This window comes from Nelusetta ayraudi, unplaced genomic scaffold, assembly GCF_046127955.1.
Source record: "Nelusetta ayraudi isolate G7.1 ecotype Tasmania unplaced genomic scaffold, CSIRO-AGI_Nayr_v1 ptg000017l, whole genome shotgun sequence".
NCBI classification, from domain to species: Eukaryota; Metazoa; Chordata; class Actinopteri; order Tetraodontiformes; family Monacanthidae; genus Nelusetta; species Nelusetta ayraudi.
The window spans coordinates 9,419,263-9,436,673 of record NW_027466067.1 but is presented as its reverse complement, the minus strand read 5'-3'; the positions used below and the strand labels follow the sequence as shown (position 1 = coordinate 9,436,673).

At 46.8% G+C, this 17,411-nt stretch overlaps 1 protein-coding gene across 2 annotated transcripts; it reads left to right on the top strand.

Moving 5' to 3' along the window:
• Positions 1-305: 305 nt before the first annotated feature.
• On the top strand, positions 306-16,351 carry LOC142887562 (mitogen-activated protein kinase kinase kinase 12-like). Of its 2 annotated transcripts, none has more exons than XM_076025299.1 (14): positions 306-710; positions 2,846-3,410; positions 5,724-5,904; positions 6,383-6,574; positions 6,836-6,994; positions 8,971-9,129; positions 9,217-9,325; positions 12,194-12,303; positions 12,472-12,588; positions 12,705-12,842; positions 13,554-14,262; positions 14,946-15,013; positions 15,152-15,452; positions 15,560-16,351. In XM_076025299.1, exons 2-14 carry the CDS (start codon positions 2,891-2,893, stop codon positions 15,644-15,646), a joined length of 2,850 nt encoding a protein of 949 aa, XP_075881414.1. In that variant the 5' UTR covers positions 306-710; positions 2,846-2,890; the 3' UTR covers positions 15,647-16,351. The 2 variants fall into 2 exon arrangements, with proteins under 2 accessions (XP_075881414.1, XP_075881412.1); XM_076025297.1 differs by having other exon boundaries at positions 5,721-5,904.
• Positions 16,352-17,411: the final 1,060 nt, after the last annotated feature.

Here is a 17,411-nt window from a genome sequence, read left to right as displayed (position 1 = left end):
CGATACAGAGGGCATTAATAGGGTTTGAGGGGATTTACACGGGGCTGTCCGGTCAAATACTGCATGCCTGTGGGATGACATCATTTTGATCACCTCAGTCACGTCCTGGCCTCCTCCTGCTCCTCCCCCCCCCCCCCTCCCTGTGCCCGGCCAAGAGGAGCCTGAAACACGCGCATAAGCCGAGCAGCCCCGTTCACCTGCGGCGGACCCGCGTCTCACCGGACCGTGCGCGTCACAGCGCCTGCCGCCCTCTCATTGGAGCGCGGCATCGCTGCATCCCGCCCCCTCCCACCCCACTGCCCTCCTCTCCTCGGCTCCCAGCATCCACCAGGCTGTTTACTATAGGTGAGAGAGCCGAAGACTATAAATCCCCCTGTGTGCGCACAGGACCCGGGAGAGAGGAACTGGAGCAGCGACGCGTTTCATTTTTGTTTAAATTGCGCAGCGAAAAGCGGAGCAGTGTTTAAAGCTTGAGCGGAATAAACGCGGCGCAACGCGCAGCCTCACATCCAGGGCGGAGGAGAGACGAGAGAGGGAGGAGGAGGAGGAGGAGGAGAAGGAAGAGGAGGAAGAGGAGTGGATGCCAATTACACGGATGAAACCCAGCCAGGGAGGCTCATTTGGTCGCCGCTGAAGGACGCCACAAACCTACAGAGTGGGAATAAGATTTCGCGGATAACGAGCGATGGGTTTCGGCAGCGGGCACTGAGGTAAGGGGAGCGCTCGTTTCGTCGTCCGCCCGCGTCCTGCATGACCAACATGGAGATGGAACGCTCGTTCGCTTCCACTCCTTCTCGCTCGTTTACCGTTAGTACCGTTACGATGCTCGGTCGTGTGTTGACAGCGACGGAAAGGGGGTGGCAGCAGCAGCAGCAGCAGCAGCAGCACGGTTCGCCTCGCGTACATCGGCACTGGCCTGCATCAGAGCGTGCACAGCCCGCTCCCGCAGCTGATGCCTCGGAAATAAATCAAGAGAGAGCCGGAGCAGGTCCATTACTGAGGAGACAGGCGCAGTCGGATGTGGATGATGTGTGATTGTGCCAGATCTCTGCCTCTCTCTCTCTCTCTCTCTCTCACACACACACACACATACACACAACCAGATGTGCCAGTACCAGTTGGATGGGTTTCTGAGTCTGCACGCAAAATTATAATGAGGAAGATTTTTTTTTTTTTTTTTAAACACTGAGGTTTTTTTCTTAGTGGTCGTGGTTTGATTAATGAATCCTCCAGGCTGTGTCTTGTCTTGATCCATCTGTGTGACGGCCCTCCTACTGAATTATACATGGTGTTAAATAGCAATGTGCAGCGATATAAGGCCAGAGTGGGCCTGGTATCACTAGGCCTGGAAGAGACTTGATAGCCAAAGGATGATCAGCGCTGTCACAGTGGAATCTGTGCAGGATTAATCAAAAACACTTCTGTTTTTCCCCGTCCGTGTTGATTGGCTTGACGACGGCGGAAACAGCTGAGCGCTCCAGGATGGGAGCCTTGTTTGCACAGCGGGACGTTGCTGCCATTGTGGGATTCTGATCTGTATCATGTTGTCACAGAGCAGGTAAAAAAAAAAAAACGTGTTCTGCCACCCCGTGTCCGCCTGTCAGGAGTAGCAGAGGAGGAGTGGATCACTTCAAACGCTCCCCGTGTGGAACCGTGCATTTATTTATTTATTTCACTCGCCGCTGAACATGTTCATGTTGTTGCCCTTGGAGAAATGACAAGCCTGGAGAAGGCTTACCGACTTCTCTCCTTTAATATACACCCATTATTTCCGCCCCCTCCCCATCTCATCCATTTTAATGCAGCGGCGATGCTGCTTCAAGGGAGGACGTAAATAACAAGCACAGGCGCCTCTGGTTTTGCCATTAAATCAAGAGACAGAGGCAGGAGGTGAATTTTAGAGTTTAAATAACAGGCAGTGTCGATGCTGGTTAGACTAAGGTTTTATTTTTTTTCCATCTAGCATCCTGAACCGGGGCACTCTAAAATTTATCGTCCAGCCGGCCTACTCCTCTCTCCTCTTTACACACATCCTGGATCATGTTTCACTTTGTAGTATTGATCCACAGAGCTTGTCACAGGTCAGACATGGTTTGTGGCTCCGACTATGGCGAGCGCAAGAGTTGTAATCACGAGCGCCCTTTAAACTAAATTCAGTTTTAGGAGTCACGTGAACATTTCAATTTCAATTTCTTTATTTCTAAAAAGGGGCAAAGTATATTAATCGACATTTCTTGCAAAAGTAAATGTACCCGAGTTAGCTGAAGGCTAGTTTCCATCGGTAGTCCCTTTGCCAGGTGTTAATAGATGCTTCAATAAAATGTAATGGACAATGGACAGATCATAAGGCATCATTAAAACAGATAGATTAATACAGTAGAGAGATAAAATCAATCAATAAATAAATACAAACATCAGTACAATTCTAAATAGCCCTACTAGTGCTCACATTGTTGGGCGTCAACAAGCCAGCCCTTTGCGTTGACGTTAAATGAGTGATACGATGGAGACTCTCCGATTGATTGTGGTACTGTATTCCGTTGGTGCGATGCTCTGAATGTCACTATTAAGTGACATTGTGGTCACTTCATTGCAAACATACTTGCAACGTGAGCCGACTGCGATCGCAGGCCGAGAAAAGACTTCAGAGATCAGAGTTCAGCGTTCGGCAGCCCACAATCGGCACTGCTGTCCATCCATCACATTGCGACCGAACGAGCAGGAGGCCCAGCAGTCGTCCACCAGCAGACGCAGTTTCCCACAAAATTAAATGTTTCCTTCAATCGCATTGGCTTAGGGATCTATTTTTAACCCCTTTATTCTTTTCCTCTCTGATCCTGTCAAGACTTCCACCCGTCCAGCTCTCTTCTGACGACCGCAGCGCCTCCTCATGGCACTCGTTCACGAACCCCGATCCTCGTCTCCGTCCCTGTCCGGCTTCAACACGCCCCTCTCCGACCCGCCGTCCTTCCGCCGCCTTGATGTCGAAACGCCCTGCACCCCGGAGATGGACCTCACGCCCACCCAGTGCGTCCTCCGCAACGTCCTCTCCATAGACACCGGCGGCGTGGTGGAGCCGGGAGGCGGCGGCGGCGGAGGAGGAGGAGGAGGTGGCGGCGGCGAAGGCCACCCCGCCGGCCACAACCAGACGCCAGGCGAAGAACAACAGGAGCACTTTGCCAACAGCGTCCTCAAGCTCCACGACCACGACGGGAGTCCCGGGAGGACGGAGGGAGACGGCCAGGAGCCGGGCGACGGCGTGCTTAGGAGCCAGGCCGACGACGCCCGGCTGCAGTGCCAGTCCACCGGAGGGGGCGGTGGCTTCCTGGAGGGCTTGTTTGGATGTCTGCGGCCCGTCTGGACTATGATCGGCAAGGCGTACTCCACGGAGCACAAGCACGACCTGGACGGTGAGTGCGGCGAGGGCCGCCCAGCGTTTTGGCTTTTCAAAGCAGCGGCGTGAATCTTTGATATATTAATTACATTATCTTTTTGGGGGAAAAAAAAAAAAAAATTCCCACAAACGCCATGCGGTAAACAAGACTTTTCCTTAATGTGAAAGAGCCTCAACCAGAAAGAAATGGAGAGACTATCAAATCTGTAAAAGGGCTTATTTTCCCCTGGAGCCCCACCAGCACCAGCACCACCACAGACACACACCCCCCACAAACCCCCACACGCCAACACCACCATCAATTCGCCAGCCTGGGCCCTCCACACCCTCCTCCAATGAAACTACCTCCCTGTAACACAGTGTTGTTTATGTCTGCAGCCACTACAATAACGCCGAGGTCCCCCGGGACTCCTCTGCCAAATCTGCCTCATGAATTATGCATAGCCACACTCTGACCCTGCGCCTCTCATCTCTATTAACGCGAACAAAAAAAAAAAAAAACCTGACACGCACACACACACACACGCGCGCACGGCACGCACGAGCGCGCGCACACACGCGCACACGTGAGTGAAATAATTGCGCGCTCACACACACAAACAAATGGAAAAAAAACGGGAAAAAAATATCAGCTCGGTACGCAGACACACCGCCACCCGTCCCACTAAATCTCAGAGAACCAACCAACAAAAATTGATTCACGCAAACTGGAAGAAGTCAGATTCAACATATCATTTTTTTTTTTTTTTTTTTAACCATCATCCATTTGACATCCGCGTCTCCCACCCCCTCCTCCACCTCCCATTGTCTCCTCCCTTTCATCCGGAGCTGTTATCACTCGCAGCCCATCTGCACCTCCCTGCTCCCGCCCTCTGCGCGCCGTCAAGAGCCAAAAACGGATATTATAAAGGTGTAATAAATATGGGTATTGTCGGTGAACGCCTGCCTGACACATCACAACGGCCTATTCTTCCCGAGCGTCGACTGAAATGGCACGACGCGGCAGAATAAAGCGCGGGGACGTTATCTGGCTTTTATTGATTGGAGGGGACTCGGCTGCCGTGTTTTAGATTTATTCGGTTTTTTTGCAGGTCAGGTTTGATGGGGGGCAGTGTGTCTTCACTGCAGGCTTGTTAGGATGCAGGGCCTTCGCACTCATCACCAGAGAGCATTAATCATTAACGTCCACTAAATTAATATGATAAATGTGTCTGAATCTTTATTAAGCCACGGCAGCGCAGCAGGCTGTATATTTCCTCTCTATTAACAGCCTGTCTTCGGCCACATGGACCCCCACCGGTCCACTGGGAATCCCCAAAGCCCCTCCCCCGCCCCTCTTTGCCCCACTCCACCCCCCCATCCACCCCCCACCCCCCCCAACCCCATCTTCCTATTCGACACGCAGCCATGTACGGGGTTCTCAAATCCCCTTCCTCACTCAGCCCTCTTCAGAGCATCGGACCCCTGTTTTGCGTCAACCCCACAATGGCGCTAAGCAGGATTTAGGAGGCTGAGGGAGAATTACCCACAAGAGATTAGAGCGTCCTGCCCGTCTGCCTGCACACACCGAGTCTTAGGTTAAGTTGAGGCTGAGCTCCAGAACAAGATACTGTATCAGTTTGAGCTTAGACTGTACAAGGCCAGACCGACTGTACGAGCCAAAGCCAACAGGTTTTACCAGAAGGTCTACGCGTCTTCATTGCCAAATAGCTGTTTAAAAAATGCCACGCGTGGCTGAAGATGAAAATGTTTAAACAAAGAAAATGTATCTAGATTTGAAAAAAAACAAATCCTCCGCTTAGTTAATGTTTATTCTTTGTGAACAGCGCGTTTCGCGTGCTGCGTCATCAGGTTCACATTGACAAGTGAGCAGTCACAGGTGTATTTATATGCTTGAAGGTCACATGACCCGTAATTGTAAATGTTTTTTCCATGCCACAAATATGCACATGAATCAATAAGATTAAAACAATCATATTAGTTAATTATTCAAAACATTTCTATCATCCCTCTACATAAATCAAAGTCCCAAATATACAAAAGATCAACAACACACAGTAAAGTAAAAATGTTGGATTTCTGTTTTAACTTTTGAAATAAAATTATATATTTAACATCATCAAAAGGATAAAAAGAAAACATTCTCAAAAAAAAGGTTTATTTTATGGATTAAAAAAAAAAAATCTTTCATCAATGTATGTATGCTAAAAGTACCACTCAATATCAAGGCTCCCTTAAAACATTTACTGCAATATTTATAAATGATTTTGATTTAAATCCAAAAATTTACCAACTACCCTCTGTGGGAATTTTCCACTATTCTCAGAAGCCTGGGAGGTCCCATTCGAGGAGATATCAGACCTGCAGTGGGTGGGCAGCGGAGCCCAGGGCGCCGTCTTCCTGGGAAAACTCCACGGACAAGAAGTGGCAGTGAAGAAAGTGCGGAACATCAAAGAGACGGATATCAAGCATCTACGCAAGCTCAAACACCCCAACATCATCACTTTCAAGTTAGTCCAAATGATCGACTGGTTCTTCTGTTTTACGGAGAATATTCAAGTGAAAGAGCATATGCATGATGTTTATGATGGATCTATTGAAAAGTGAACAATTGTTAATTGTTCACTTTGCCAATTTGTCTCTGGGCTGTGACTGTACTCCCACTTGTGATGTCACAAGTGGCGCTGATAATACTTAGTGACAACACTTCCAGTCAGATGTTTGTAAGACTATCTTACAGCTGCTTTCTTTTGTTTGCTTCTAAACATGTGGGAGGTTCAACATAGTGTTGTTTAAGAGCAAAGCTAAAACTGAGCTAATTGCAGGCTAACTGACTGTAAACACAGGGCTTTTCCTGATACACAACGCTTTTAATGGATAATGAAATGAATGAAGGCTGCTAACAAAACTATTAGAAGCCATTAATACATGTGTATTTTTTTGCAACAAAAACAATCCAGTAACTCGTTTCCTCCTTTACACTCCTAGGGGTATTTGTACCCAGGCTCCATGTTACTGCATTATTATGGAGTACTGTGCCCAAGGCCAGCTCTACGAGGTGCTGCGAGCAGGCAGGAAGATCCATCCGTCCCTGCTGATGGACTGGGCCATGGGCATCGCTGGAGGGATGAACTATCTCCATCTCCACAAGATCATCCACAGAGACCTCAAGTCACCAAAGTACGTCTTTGTCGACTTGAGCTCCAAATCTTGGACGGAATGAATAAATGCTTAAAGTGACGTCATTATAAACTCAGAGAAACCATCAGGTTTCTTTTACAACCCGCAGGAAACCACTGACGAAAACTGAGAAGATGCTGTTTAAAATGCTAACATCTGCTAGCTAACATCTGCTGTTTCACTGACCTGATTTTCATTACGTTAAAAAAAAAAATTCTGTGGCGGTCTTTGTACTAAAACATAAAACATACATCATTCCAGCATGCTGATCACCTATGACGACTCGGTGAAGATTTCTGACTTTGGCACGTCCAAAGAACTCAGCGACAAGAGCACCAAGATGTCCTTCGCGGGGACGGTGGCCTGGATGGCTCCGGAGGTCATACGCAATGAGCCAGTGTCGGAAAAAGTGGACATTTGGTAGGTGCCCAAAGCCTTCTTTTGAAGTGTCTGTCTGCATCTGTGAGCCTTTGTGCTTTTCCATGATTTGCCTTATCTGCATCATTAGATTCACATATACAGTACAGAGCGCACGATCCCGTTTCCAGAAAATCTATTCAGTATCATGTACAATATCTCATTACATGAAACTCTATATGTCCACCGCCGTGTCTGATGGGCTGCCCCGTGTAAAGGCCCGATCTCCCCGCCTGCGCACCGCGACCGCCATCATGCATCCCTCCATCATTCTCTCCATCCTGAAAGGAACGCTGGCTAATTTAATAATTGATTCGCCAGATGCTGCAGTGCTCAGGAGGGGCTGGAATAACCTTCTGAGCCTGCGGATGGTTTGGCCCAGAGCCAGCAGTGCATTAGCAGACAAGTGAGGGAGAGGGGGGGGGGAAAGAAAGAAAGGGGATTAAAAAGCTTTATATGAAGAAAGAAAGCAAAGCATACGGGCGCAACACGGAGTGGATTTGTTTAAATTTGTGCAAATTACGCAGAGTGAGATCAGCCACCAAACGAAGAAGGAGAAATAGCAGCTTTTCAGTTTTGTATTTAACTCTGAGCCACGTGTGAGAAAATGGTCTATAGTGTAGCCTACTGTATTGTTTAGCTTGGTTTGATGTATGTGTATGTGAGAGATGCTAAAATACCCCCTTTTTACGAGATATAACAGGACCCATCATCTGAATGTGAATAAATGATAACCGGTACTCTGATATATCTCGATACAGTGCTGCATTGCATTAATTAAAAATAATGAGGGGACACCGTTAGAAGAATCTGCCACATGGCAGCAGAGGAATTACTAAAAAGCAAGAAGACACAGAGTGATAAAGTCCTTTATCTTTTAAAAATTAAATATAGTGATAAATAACGCCAGATTTATTTTATGATCGGTCCAAGACTCAACGATTTATGTGCTGGGAAATGATCTGCAAAATACAGGAGCCAGACTGTACAAACCAATTTCTGTTCTTGGGCGTTACAGTAAATCATGAATCATAAACAGTGGGTTGGAGTGACCTTCTGGATACGCACGTAAACACAACTTCTCACACCCCCTCCATGCTGCGTGTGAGGCACCTTGGAAACGGTCTTTTCTTAGTTACCTTCCCCACGGGCGATGCTCTCTGGCTGTCATAACAAGCAGACGAGCGGCTGAGGCTTCTCCACGAAGCCTTGAAGTTCACTGACAGGAAGTGTCAAGTTGTTGCACGAATAATCAGATGTTCTTGGAGTTGGTAAACTGATATGGCATGCACACAGGCAGGAATTGCAGAGGTAGGGAGGCAGACAGGGAGGGAGTATAGACAGTAAATATGAAGGATCTGTTGCAAGTATCATTATTATTATTATTATTTTTATTTTTTTGCTTGAGCCAGGAAGTTTTGGTTGCTTTTTTTGTCTGTTTGGCTGCCATTGATAATGAATTGTAGAAATTAAGACGTGGCATTTTTTTTTTAAATATCTGCATTGATGCTCATTTAATGTCATAAACAAATACTTAAGAGTTGATATGGTATGTCAATTGTAAGAAAAAATTAAACAGCCTGCTGAATGAATAAAACAAAATCTTTATCAGTCTAAAAATATTAAACCGCTGATATTAACTTAAGGCCCAGATGAGCATCCATCAGAACATTTTTCTTCAAACCAAAAGCCTTGAGTCTGATACCTATTATTATGCTCTTATATGCATAAATGCAGCACTGAATTGCTTAATAATGCAAAATGAGCCCCGGCTTCCCCACTTGTGAAGAGGGAATTTGCAATTTACATCAACACAGTGGAGGAGTTTTTGTTTTAGTGAGAATGTTACTCTAAACTCTCGACGGCTGCCCACATGGCGTCACAATTTAAAGTAGCAAACCAACCATCAGCAAATTCCCCTGCCCAAAATGTAAAGTGTGACATTTGAGTACTTCATCAACTCACTGGTGCGTGCGCAGGTCCTTTGGTGTGGTGCTGTGGGAGATGCTGACCGGAGAGGTGCCCTATAAGGACGTGGACTCATCCGCCATCATCTGGGGAGTGGGCAACAACAGTCTGCAGCTGCCTGTGCCCGATAGCTGTCCGGATAGCTTCAAACTCCTGCTCAGGCAGTGCTGGTGAGCAGGCAGCTAGCGGGACGCTAATGTTATTGGCAGCGCTGGTGGAAAAGGAAATAGTAATGAGAGAGGAAATGTCATTTGCAGGAACTGCAAGCCGAGAAACCGGCCTTCCTTCCGGCAGATCCTCCTGCATCTGGACATCGCCTCTGCAGATATATTATCAACGCCTCAGGAAACATATTTCCAGTCTCAGGTAAGCTGCCCTCCCTTGCTGTCTCCCTTAACATATTACAGTAGTAACATCTTGAATGTTTATATTCTTCTTTAATAAGCAACCTGGCTCATCCAATGAATCATTTTGAAATCAGTTGCATTTATGTCTTGTAATCCTGGTCAAAAGTCCATTAAAAGTGTTTGCTAATTGGAGGCAATTCTTTTTAAAAGGTGACGTGGCGAAACCTTCATCCATCACAATCAGGCTGCCCAATAAGATTTGTTGTTGCTAGCCTAGCTAGGCCACTACAACTTGAGGCTTCCAATGACCAGCGTTTGTGTATATAACGCTTAGCTACACTGTCAACGAAGACAGTGGGGAAATAATATCTTTACTCCCTTCACTACTGATTGCTGTGAGTTGCCACACGTTTTGTTTTATTTTGCCCAATGACAATAAAGCCTCTTAACCTTCATCTTAAATGCCATCCAGTCCTGCAAAAAAAAGCTGCATCATCCACGCTAATCACTTTAGCGGTAGCTAGGTTTGCATTAGCCTCCCGTATTTTTCTTCTCATCTTCTTCTAGAAAGGGCAGCCAGCAGGCACTGCTTCGTCAGAAATGAAAGGAAGATGATTGACAAAGGAATCCGCTCAATGAGGGCTGGATTGATAAACATTTTCTAGTGGAGGTTGGCATGTTGGAAAATTTGATTTGATTTTAGAATAGATAATCGAATTGTCTAGTCATTTGGGGTTTTTTTCCACCTTTTTTGGCTGCCGTGCAAGGTCAAAACAAGTTTAGAAGAACAAGAAAGTGAACTCACAGAGAATTAAAAAAAAAGTGAATTTGCTGGACATTCGTCAAGTTAATTTAGAGCCGATTTAGGAAATAAAACATAAGCAGACATAAGATGAGTGGGTGAACGTGGACTCTGCAGGCTTCTAAATATAAAACCCCCTCAGCGTCATCGGCAGCCAGCGTCTTTGCAGCCATTTAGCCGTCGAGCCTCGTGCTGCCGCTTCCAGACTCCGGAGTAATGAGCGGCACAGAGTACACAGCTGCTTCGGAGCAGCGGGCCTCGTGGGAGCCCACTACCTGAACTCACAATCACAGCGCATTACTGTTGGCTCCTTGCTCTTTGTTCCTTGTCACACGTGATCCGACGTCAGCGTCGATATGCGGTCAGAGGGAGAGGCCGTTTCCAACCTCCACCATATCAAAAAGGGAGAGGGGGGGGGGGGAGGGCGCGCGGCCCCCTGCCTCAGATAGTGTGGGGGAGGGGTCTGTTGGCAAACATCTTAGACTGGGGCGCACCCAAAAAGAGATGATGAAGAGGAAGAAGAAGCGCAATTGTGCGAGCCAAGGATGCGTTTTTAAAGACAGATTTAATTGTGGGAAGGTCTTTCAGAACACACGCGCTTTGCAAAAGGGACCATTTCAATTTTCCACGACGGCCGGCTGCCCTCTATTTCATTTGTACCCCACTGTGTAAAACTACAAAACCGCCTTTCCCTCTCTCCACTTATCCTTGATCCTTTTATTCCCCTTCCCCCGCCTTCCAGTGTCTCTCCTCTCCCCCCTCGTAATGGATTTTTCTTGTGACGTTAGCAAGAGGTATTTGCTGCGGGAGTGTATTGATTGCGTTAATGGCAGGGAGCAGAGAGCAAAGAGAGAGGAGAAAGAGGGGAACCGGGGGTCCGAAGAAGAGAGCGCCCGGCGGAGTCCATTAGCTTAATAAGAAGAGCATCGCGCATGCACAGACTCTCCGCACACACGCAGTATGCGGCAGGGCACCCTCACACATCTGGCTTCCTTCGCCCCGGTGATATGACGGGTGTCAGATAACAGCTGTCACGCTCCGGTGTGCAGCAGAAGATGTCCACTCTGCATTTTTTCCTTTGTTTACCCTCGTGTCACGCCAGCTGAGGCTCAGTTTCACTCGGCGCGTATTGATCATCACCGGGCGGCATGGTGGGTTTTTGTTTCAGGGGCGCGCATCAATGGCTGCCACATTCGCTCTGGGCTTTTGTCTTTCTAATCCAAAAGCAATGGTGTTTTAGTCTTAATATAATTAGAATTGATCATTAATATTGAAACACAGTTAAGTCCAGTCAAGACCTCATAATAACGCAGTTGGAAAAGCTTTTTGATCACATCACAAAGGTTCGTCAGTATGCCTCATCTCCAGTGATAGTGATTGCAGTCACGGTAACATTTCAATTTAAAATATCAAAAAATCTGCACTGATGGAATTAGAATAGCGTCTTAAGACTGGGAACTCTGTCATACATATATGTCTGTTTTACGCATTGCGCATTGTGAAACTGTGAAATATTAATAATGATAATGATAATACATTTTATTTGGTAGTCACCTTACAAAAAAGAAATATGGTCAAAAAAGAGATCACCGACATCATTAAAAACAAAACAGACAAAACATCAAAGTAAAAGCGAGTGCACAGTGTTCGGTTATAAGGAGTTTGCCAGTTTAAACAGGTGGGTTTTGAATTGGGATGTGAAAGTTGTGATGGAGTCTGACTGTCTTATGTGTTGGGGGAGAGCGTTCCAGAGCTTGGGTGCTGAGAAACTGAAGGTTCGGGCACCCATGGTACTGAGGCTTGAGGTGGGGATGGTTAGTAGTCCAGCTGAAGGGGGAGGGAGGGTATTCATAGAGGAGGTCGCAGAGGTAATTGGAGGCTGGACTGTGGAGAGCTTTATAGGTGCGGAGAAGGGAAGGTTTTAATAGTGGATGCTGTATTGTACCGGGAGCCGATGAAGTTGGATGAGGTGATTGACGGGGGTGATGCGGTCAGTTGATTTGGTGCAGGTGATGATCTGTGATGATCTGAGATGTCGAGTTCACTTAACTTGTAGTGATGACAGCGCGCCATGTGTCCCATCAGGTGGAGTGGAGGGACGAGGTGAGGCACCACTTTGAGAAGATCAAGTCCGAGGGCACGTGTCTCCACAGGCTGGACGAGGAGCTGATCAAACGACGCAGGGAGGAGCTCAGGTTAGCTTCCCAATCTCAAACCATCTGACACATAGAGAGGTTAAAAATTATCGATTTTTTTTTTTTTTTTAACCATTCTGTAAGACAGAGAAACTACAAAAGATTAGCCACTTCTTGGATAAGCTGCATGACTCAGATAAAAGGAAAAAAAAACAACATTGCTTGCAGGCATGCGCTGGACATCCGGGAGCACTACGAGAGGAAGCTGGAGCGAGCCAACAACCTTTACATGGAGCTCAATGCCATTATGCTGCAGCTGGAGATCAAAGAAAAAGAACTGCACAAGTAAGAGATCCGCCATTTTGGAGTGTGTAGTGCCTGAACACTTTGAGGGTTTTTTCTTTTTATCCCATGATGAAAGTCGTCCCTTTGACAAGTCTTGGCTTTGCACTTAACATCAGGAGGGAACAATCCCTGGACAAGAAGTACCCCGGCTGCTTCAAACATCCCAGCTCCAGGCAGTCGGCCTCGTCCAACTCCATGGAAAAACTCATGAAGAAACGCAACGTACCTCAGAAACTGCCCTCGCACAGCAAGAGGTGAAAATGATCTGCATGTGCAGCGTCGTTTAGACAAATGTTTTTTTTTATTATTATTATAGGCTGTTGTTTTCAACCAAATAATCATATGACGTAGTTTTTAGTTTTCAAAAACTATTAAAGTTTGGAACTTCACTGAGACATCAGGTCCCTCATTTGCTCCCTTCCAAACATGTAGCATTTTAGTAGGAAGGCAAAACTGAGTGCAGGAGGCTGTAAACAGTGGGCTAACTAGTTGCTTTCATCCAATCTGTAGAGTTTTGGGACATTTTGTAGTTTTTCTAAAAGAATAACTATCTTGAACGAGTATGATATTGGACCTTTGATCTAAATGGGCATACACTAAATTGGAAATGTAAACTATAACAAATCTCAATCAGAAATACATAGAGAGTATGTGTACGGAGGAGGAACAGTGAATATACTGATAAGAGGATGATGAGGGTGGATGCAGAGGAATATGAGATTTATGGATGGTTGTAGTGAATCTGGACATGGAGTGAGTGGGTGTGAGAGAAGAGGATGCATAGAAGCAAGGCTACCACTAAAGGGAACAGCCAAAAAGAGAAAAAAAAAGAATCTCTGATAAATCTTATTAGCTGTAAGATGCAGAACCATTTAGCTCTCTTAAATATGTTTTTTAACCTTGATATTGTTATTAGTTACACTGTCACTGTTTTTATTCCCTGTCTTTGCATTTCCTTTCTTTAGGCCGGACCTGCTGAAGTCCGAGGTCATCCTTCCCAAGCTGGACTCCTCCATGACCCAGGTCACTATCCCCACCAAGGGTTCTACCTCTCCGGGCCGCTCCCGCCGAGGGAAGCCCCGCTACAGGAAAGCGGGCAAAGGCAGCACGGGGGACCTGGCTCAGCTGAAAGCCACTCTGTCCTCCTCCCTGGCGATGGTCAACTGCACCACATCCGTTCCCAGTGGCAAGCAGCACCTCGACCCCAGCGCGGCCCTCAGGGGCCTGCAGCACGACCTGCTCCTCAAGAAGATGTACTCCTCCAGCCCCGACCTCATCTCCACCACCCTGGAAGCCGAAGGCCGCAGGAACAAGCAGGTCCGCTCGGGGCTGGACAGGGCCGGCAGCCAGAGCGCCTCGGCCGGGCTCGGGGAGAGCAGGACTGAGGGGCCCGAGGAGGACCGAAACGTCGGCGTGGGGAACGACGACCTGGCGGGAACCCCTCCACGCAGTGACACGCCCAGCGAGGACGCGGCCTCCATTCCCTTCTCCAGCAGCCCGGACTCGCCCTGCGGCAGGGGGGCGGCCGCGGGGAGGGCGTCCGTGCTCGGGAACCCCCGCGTTCCCCACGAGGGCGAGGAGAAAGAGGAGGGGCCGGTGATCACGCGCTCGCCCAGGAGTCAGCGGCTCACGCCCGCAGCGCTGCTCTACAGAGCGGCGGTCACGCGCAGTCAGGTGAGCTGCTCACAAAGTGGAGAAACAGGCAGCGAGATCAAACTAAAAAGAATTTATTGAACTAAGAATACAGCAGAGGTGGTCAGCAGAATTACTGTTCAAATGATAGAATTGAAGTCTCAGAAGACAGAGTTACATCTTCAGAATATGATTTATACAATAGGAAGCCTTTTTTGCTGATGTATTTGAAATCTTGCGTTAGTTGGATAACTATAACAGCTATAAATAGATCAACAATCATGGCTTTTGAATGTGCTATTTTGTACGGGTCAAAACAAACTACTTTTACTACTGCTACCACCACTACTTTTCTTATGTACATACTCTTGTTTTAAAACAAAACATGGAGTCCTTGAGTAAACTGGTACCTCAAGGCAAAATGATGAAATCATCATAGCATGAAGGAAAACATCAAGCGGTGATATTTTTTCAAATAGTACCGATATTTTGAAATTGGTAATCTTCCCCTGATGAAGCCGAGGATATATTAATTGAATGCAACAATATTTAACGGCACAAAAAGTCAGTTAAGGATCTTTCCATTTTTTGAAATTGTTCAGTTGAACACATGAGAAAGGTGACAGGATGCAGACCCAGCAGCTCATCCTGGCAGGAATCCATCATAGCGCATTGAAAACAACCAAACAAAGCGGTTTCATTTGTGCCGCCACGTTTCTCCACAGAGACGTGGAGTGTCCTCAGAGGAAGAGGAGGGGGAAGTGGACAGCGAAGTGGAGTTGCCACGGAGACGGTGAGTGTTAAATTTAGTTAATTGCCAGCTAATGTATGCACGCTCCGGAACAATCATCCATCCACATATTCGGCTGAGTGAGTGTTGAACGTCTGACAGTTGACTGAACACGCTGCTGCTGCGCCCCATCCCTCGCAGGCGGCCGGTGAGCATGAGCAAGTGCCAGTCCGTGTCCACCTTCAGCTCCGAGAACCTGTCCGTGTCGGACGGAGAGGAAGGGAACACCACCGATCACTCCCACAGCGGCACGCCCGACGTGGTCAGCACCAACACGGACGAGCGCCTGGACGACAAGAGCGACGACCTGCTGTCCCAGGGCTCCGAGATCCCCGCCGACCCCTCCGACCCCACCCAGCTGGGCTCCGACGGACTCTCGGAGAAGGAAGCCATCCTGAGACAAGTCAAGACGCAGCTGGCCAGCAACGACCACAGTTACGAGGTAAAGAGCGCAGCTTCAAGGGGGCTGGGCAAAGAGACTTGAAATTGTGTCTTATGCTGATGACAGCCCGGTATTCACCAGCTAATTTTGTCTTTCTGTGAAACCAGGGCCTGTACGATGACTCGGACTGTGACAGCGCAGAGTTGGACCACTCGGGCAGTGTAGAGCCCAGCCAAGCTCCGAACAACTGGTGAAAACAAAAAAAACATACACACACAGCAACAACAACAATAAAAGAATGAACCCTTCCTCAGACCCAGCCTTCGAATTCCACTTCGAAGGACAAGCGAACGCACAGATCCCCAGTCAAGCCCGTTAAGGAGAGGTGGGAGTCCGTCAAGAAGGAACTACTGCAGCTGTAAAATCCCGTCCCTTTCGAGACAAAATGCATCACACTGATGTGTAAGCGAACTCGACAGCCCTGATCCCTTCATTTGCCGCCGGCCCATGATCAGCTTTTTTTTGCAAAGGGCGCCTCGGCAACAAGGGCCACGGGCTCAACCATCCGTTTGTAACACTCGTCACTCTCTGCGCAAATTTACAATTTTTCTTTTTTCCGCAACGATGTGTCATGTCTTTGATGAGCTCATGCTCGTAAAATTCCATCAGGGCCTTTATTTATTATTAATGATTCCTTTGTCAACGTTACAGCGGCTGTTGCCGTTTTTGTTTTTTTTTGCACTTACCTGATAAGATGTGCTGTTTATTTTAAGATCACTTGTGAACTTTCTTTCAAAAGTCTTATGTACTGGCTGAGTTATTTGGCAGTGGATTCCCTCACTGGTCTGTCAAATGCAATGTTTACATTTTTATTCTTTTTTTTTGTTTCCGTTTATTTATACCCACGTTACAGATTTATGTTTCCATTTTGTACTCCTCCGTTTTATGACCAATGTATATATGTTATGTAATATGAACAAATTTTTAAAACGTGAAATTGTATAATTTTACGGTGCTGATGTTTCTAATTAGGCGGCACTATCCGAACCTCAGAAAGCTTTTGTCGGTAGAATGTACTGTAGCTGCTGTTCATGTCTGAGCATCAAAACATATAAAAGAGGAACATGAACAAAGAAAAAAAAGCAATACGTCTCCATGGTACACTAAATCCTGTCACAGGTCAGAAGTGGAGCTCAGCTCATCAGAGGCAGACAGGCTTTTATTTTATATAGTATTGCAGTCCTAAACAGTTTCAAAGTGATTTCATGGCCACTGGGGGCACGGGGAGTTAAATTGGATCAGTAAAGCTTGCTGATATCTTATGCGCCCCCCCCCCCCCCCGCCCTTAAAAATATTCCAATAAGGGAACTTCAGGGGGAGGCCAATTTGTTGTCTGAAAGCATTTAGATGGCATCCATTGCCGTTAACTTGTGATGTGTTGAAACAGAAGATAAGCTGAGTGGCTCACTGTCAAAGAGCTGACATAGTGGTCCACATCCTTTCTCCACAGAAATTAACACCAGAGAGACAAAGCTGATTTCTTCTCTTGGACTCGCTAATCACTGTACACCTAAAAAAAACAAGACATGTGCCATTTTAAATGGTGAACTTGTGAACCAAACTCTGAACAAGCACAGGCAACAGAAAGATCACTAACCTCCAGAAATGCCCAGCATCATGCCATTTCTAGCAGCACATTATACACCCCATTCCCTTAATTAATGACACAAGGTCCCAAAAAAATAAGCTAAGTAAAGGCAGCTTGTATATTTTGCCCTCCAAAACGAGTGTTAAAATTCACGATGTAAATGATTAAAGAGCTAAAGTTCTTCCCGAGATGTACAGTTTAAAATATTATTTGAATGAAAAAAAAAAAAGAAAAAAAAACTTCTGCAAAACAAGACACTATGCCAAAAAGAAGCCTACTACCCTCTAGTGTCCACACAGTGGAGGTACCGCTGTCTCAAGCAACATTACTGATGGTGGAAAAAGATGGTTTATGAACTGGATTGTTTGCTT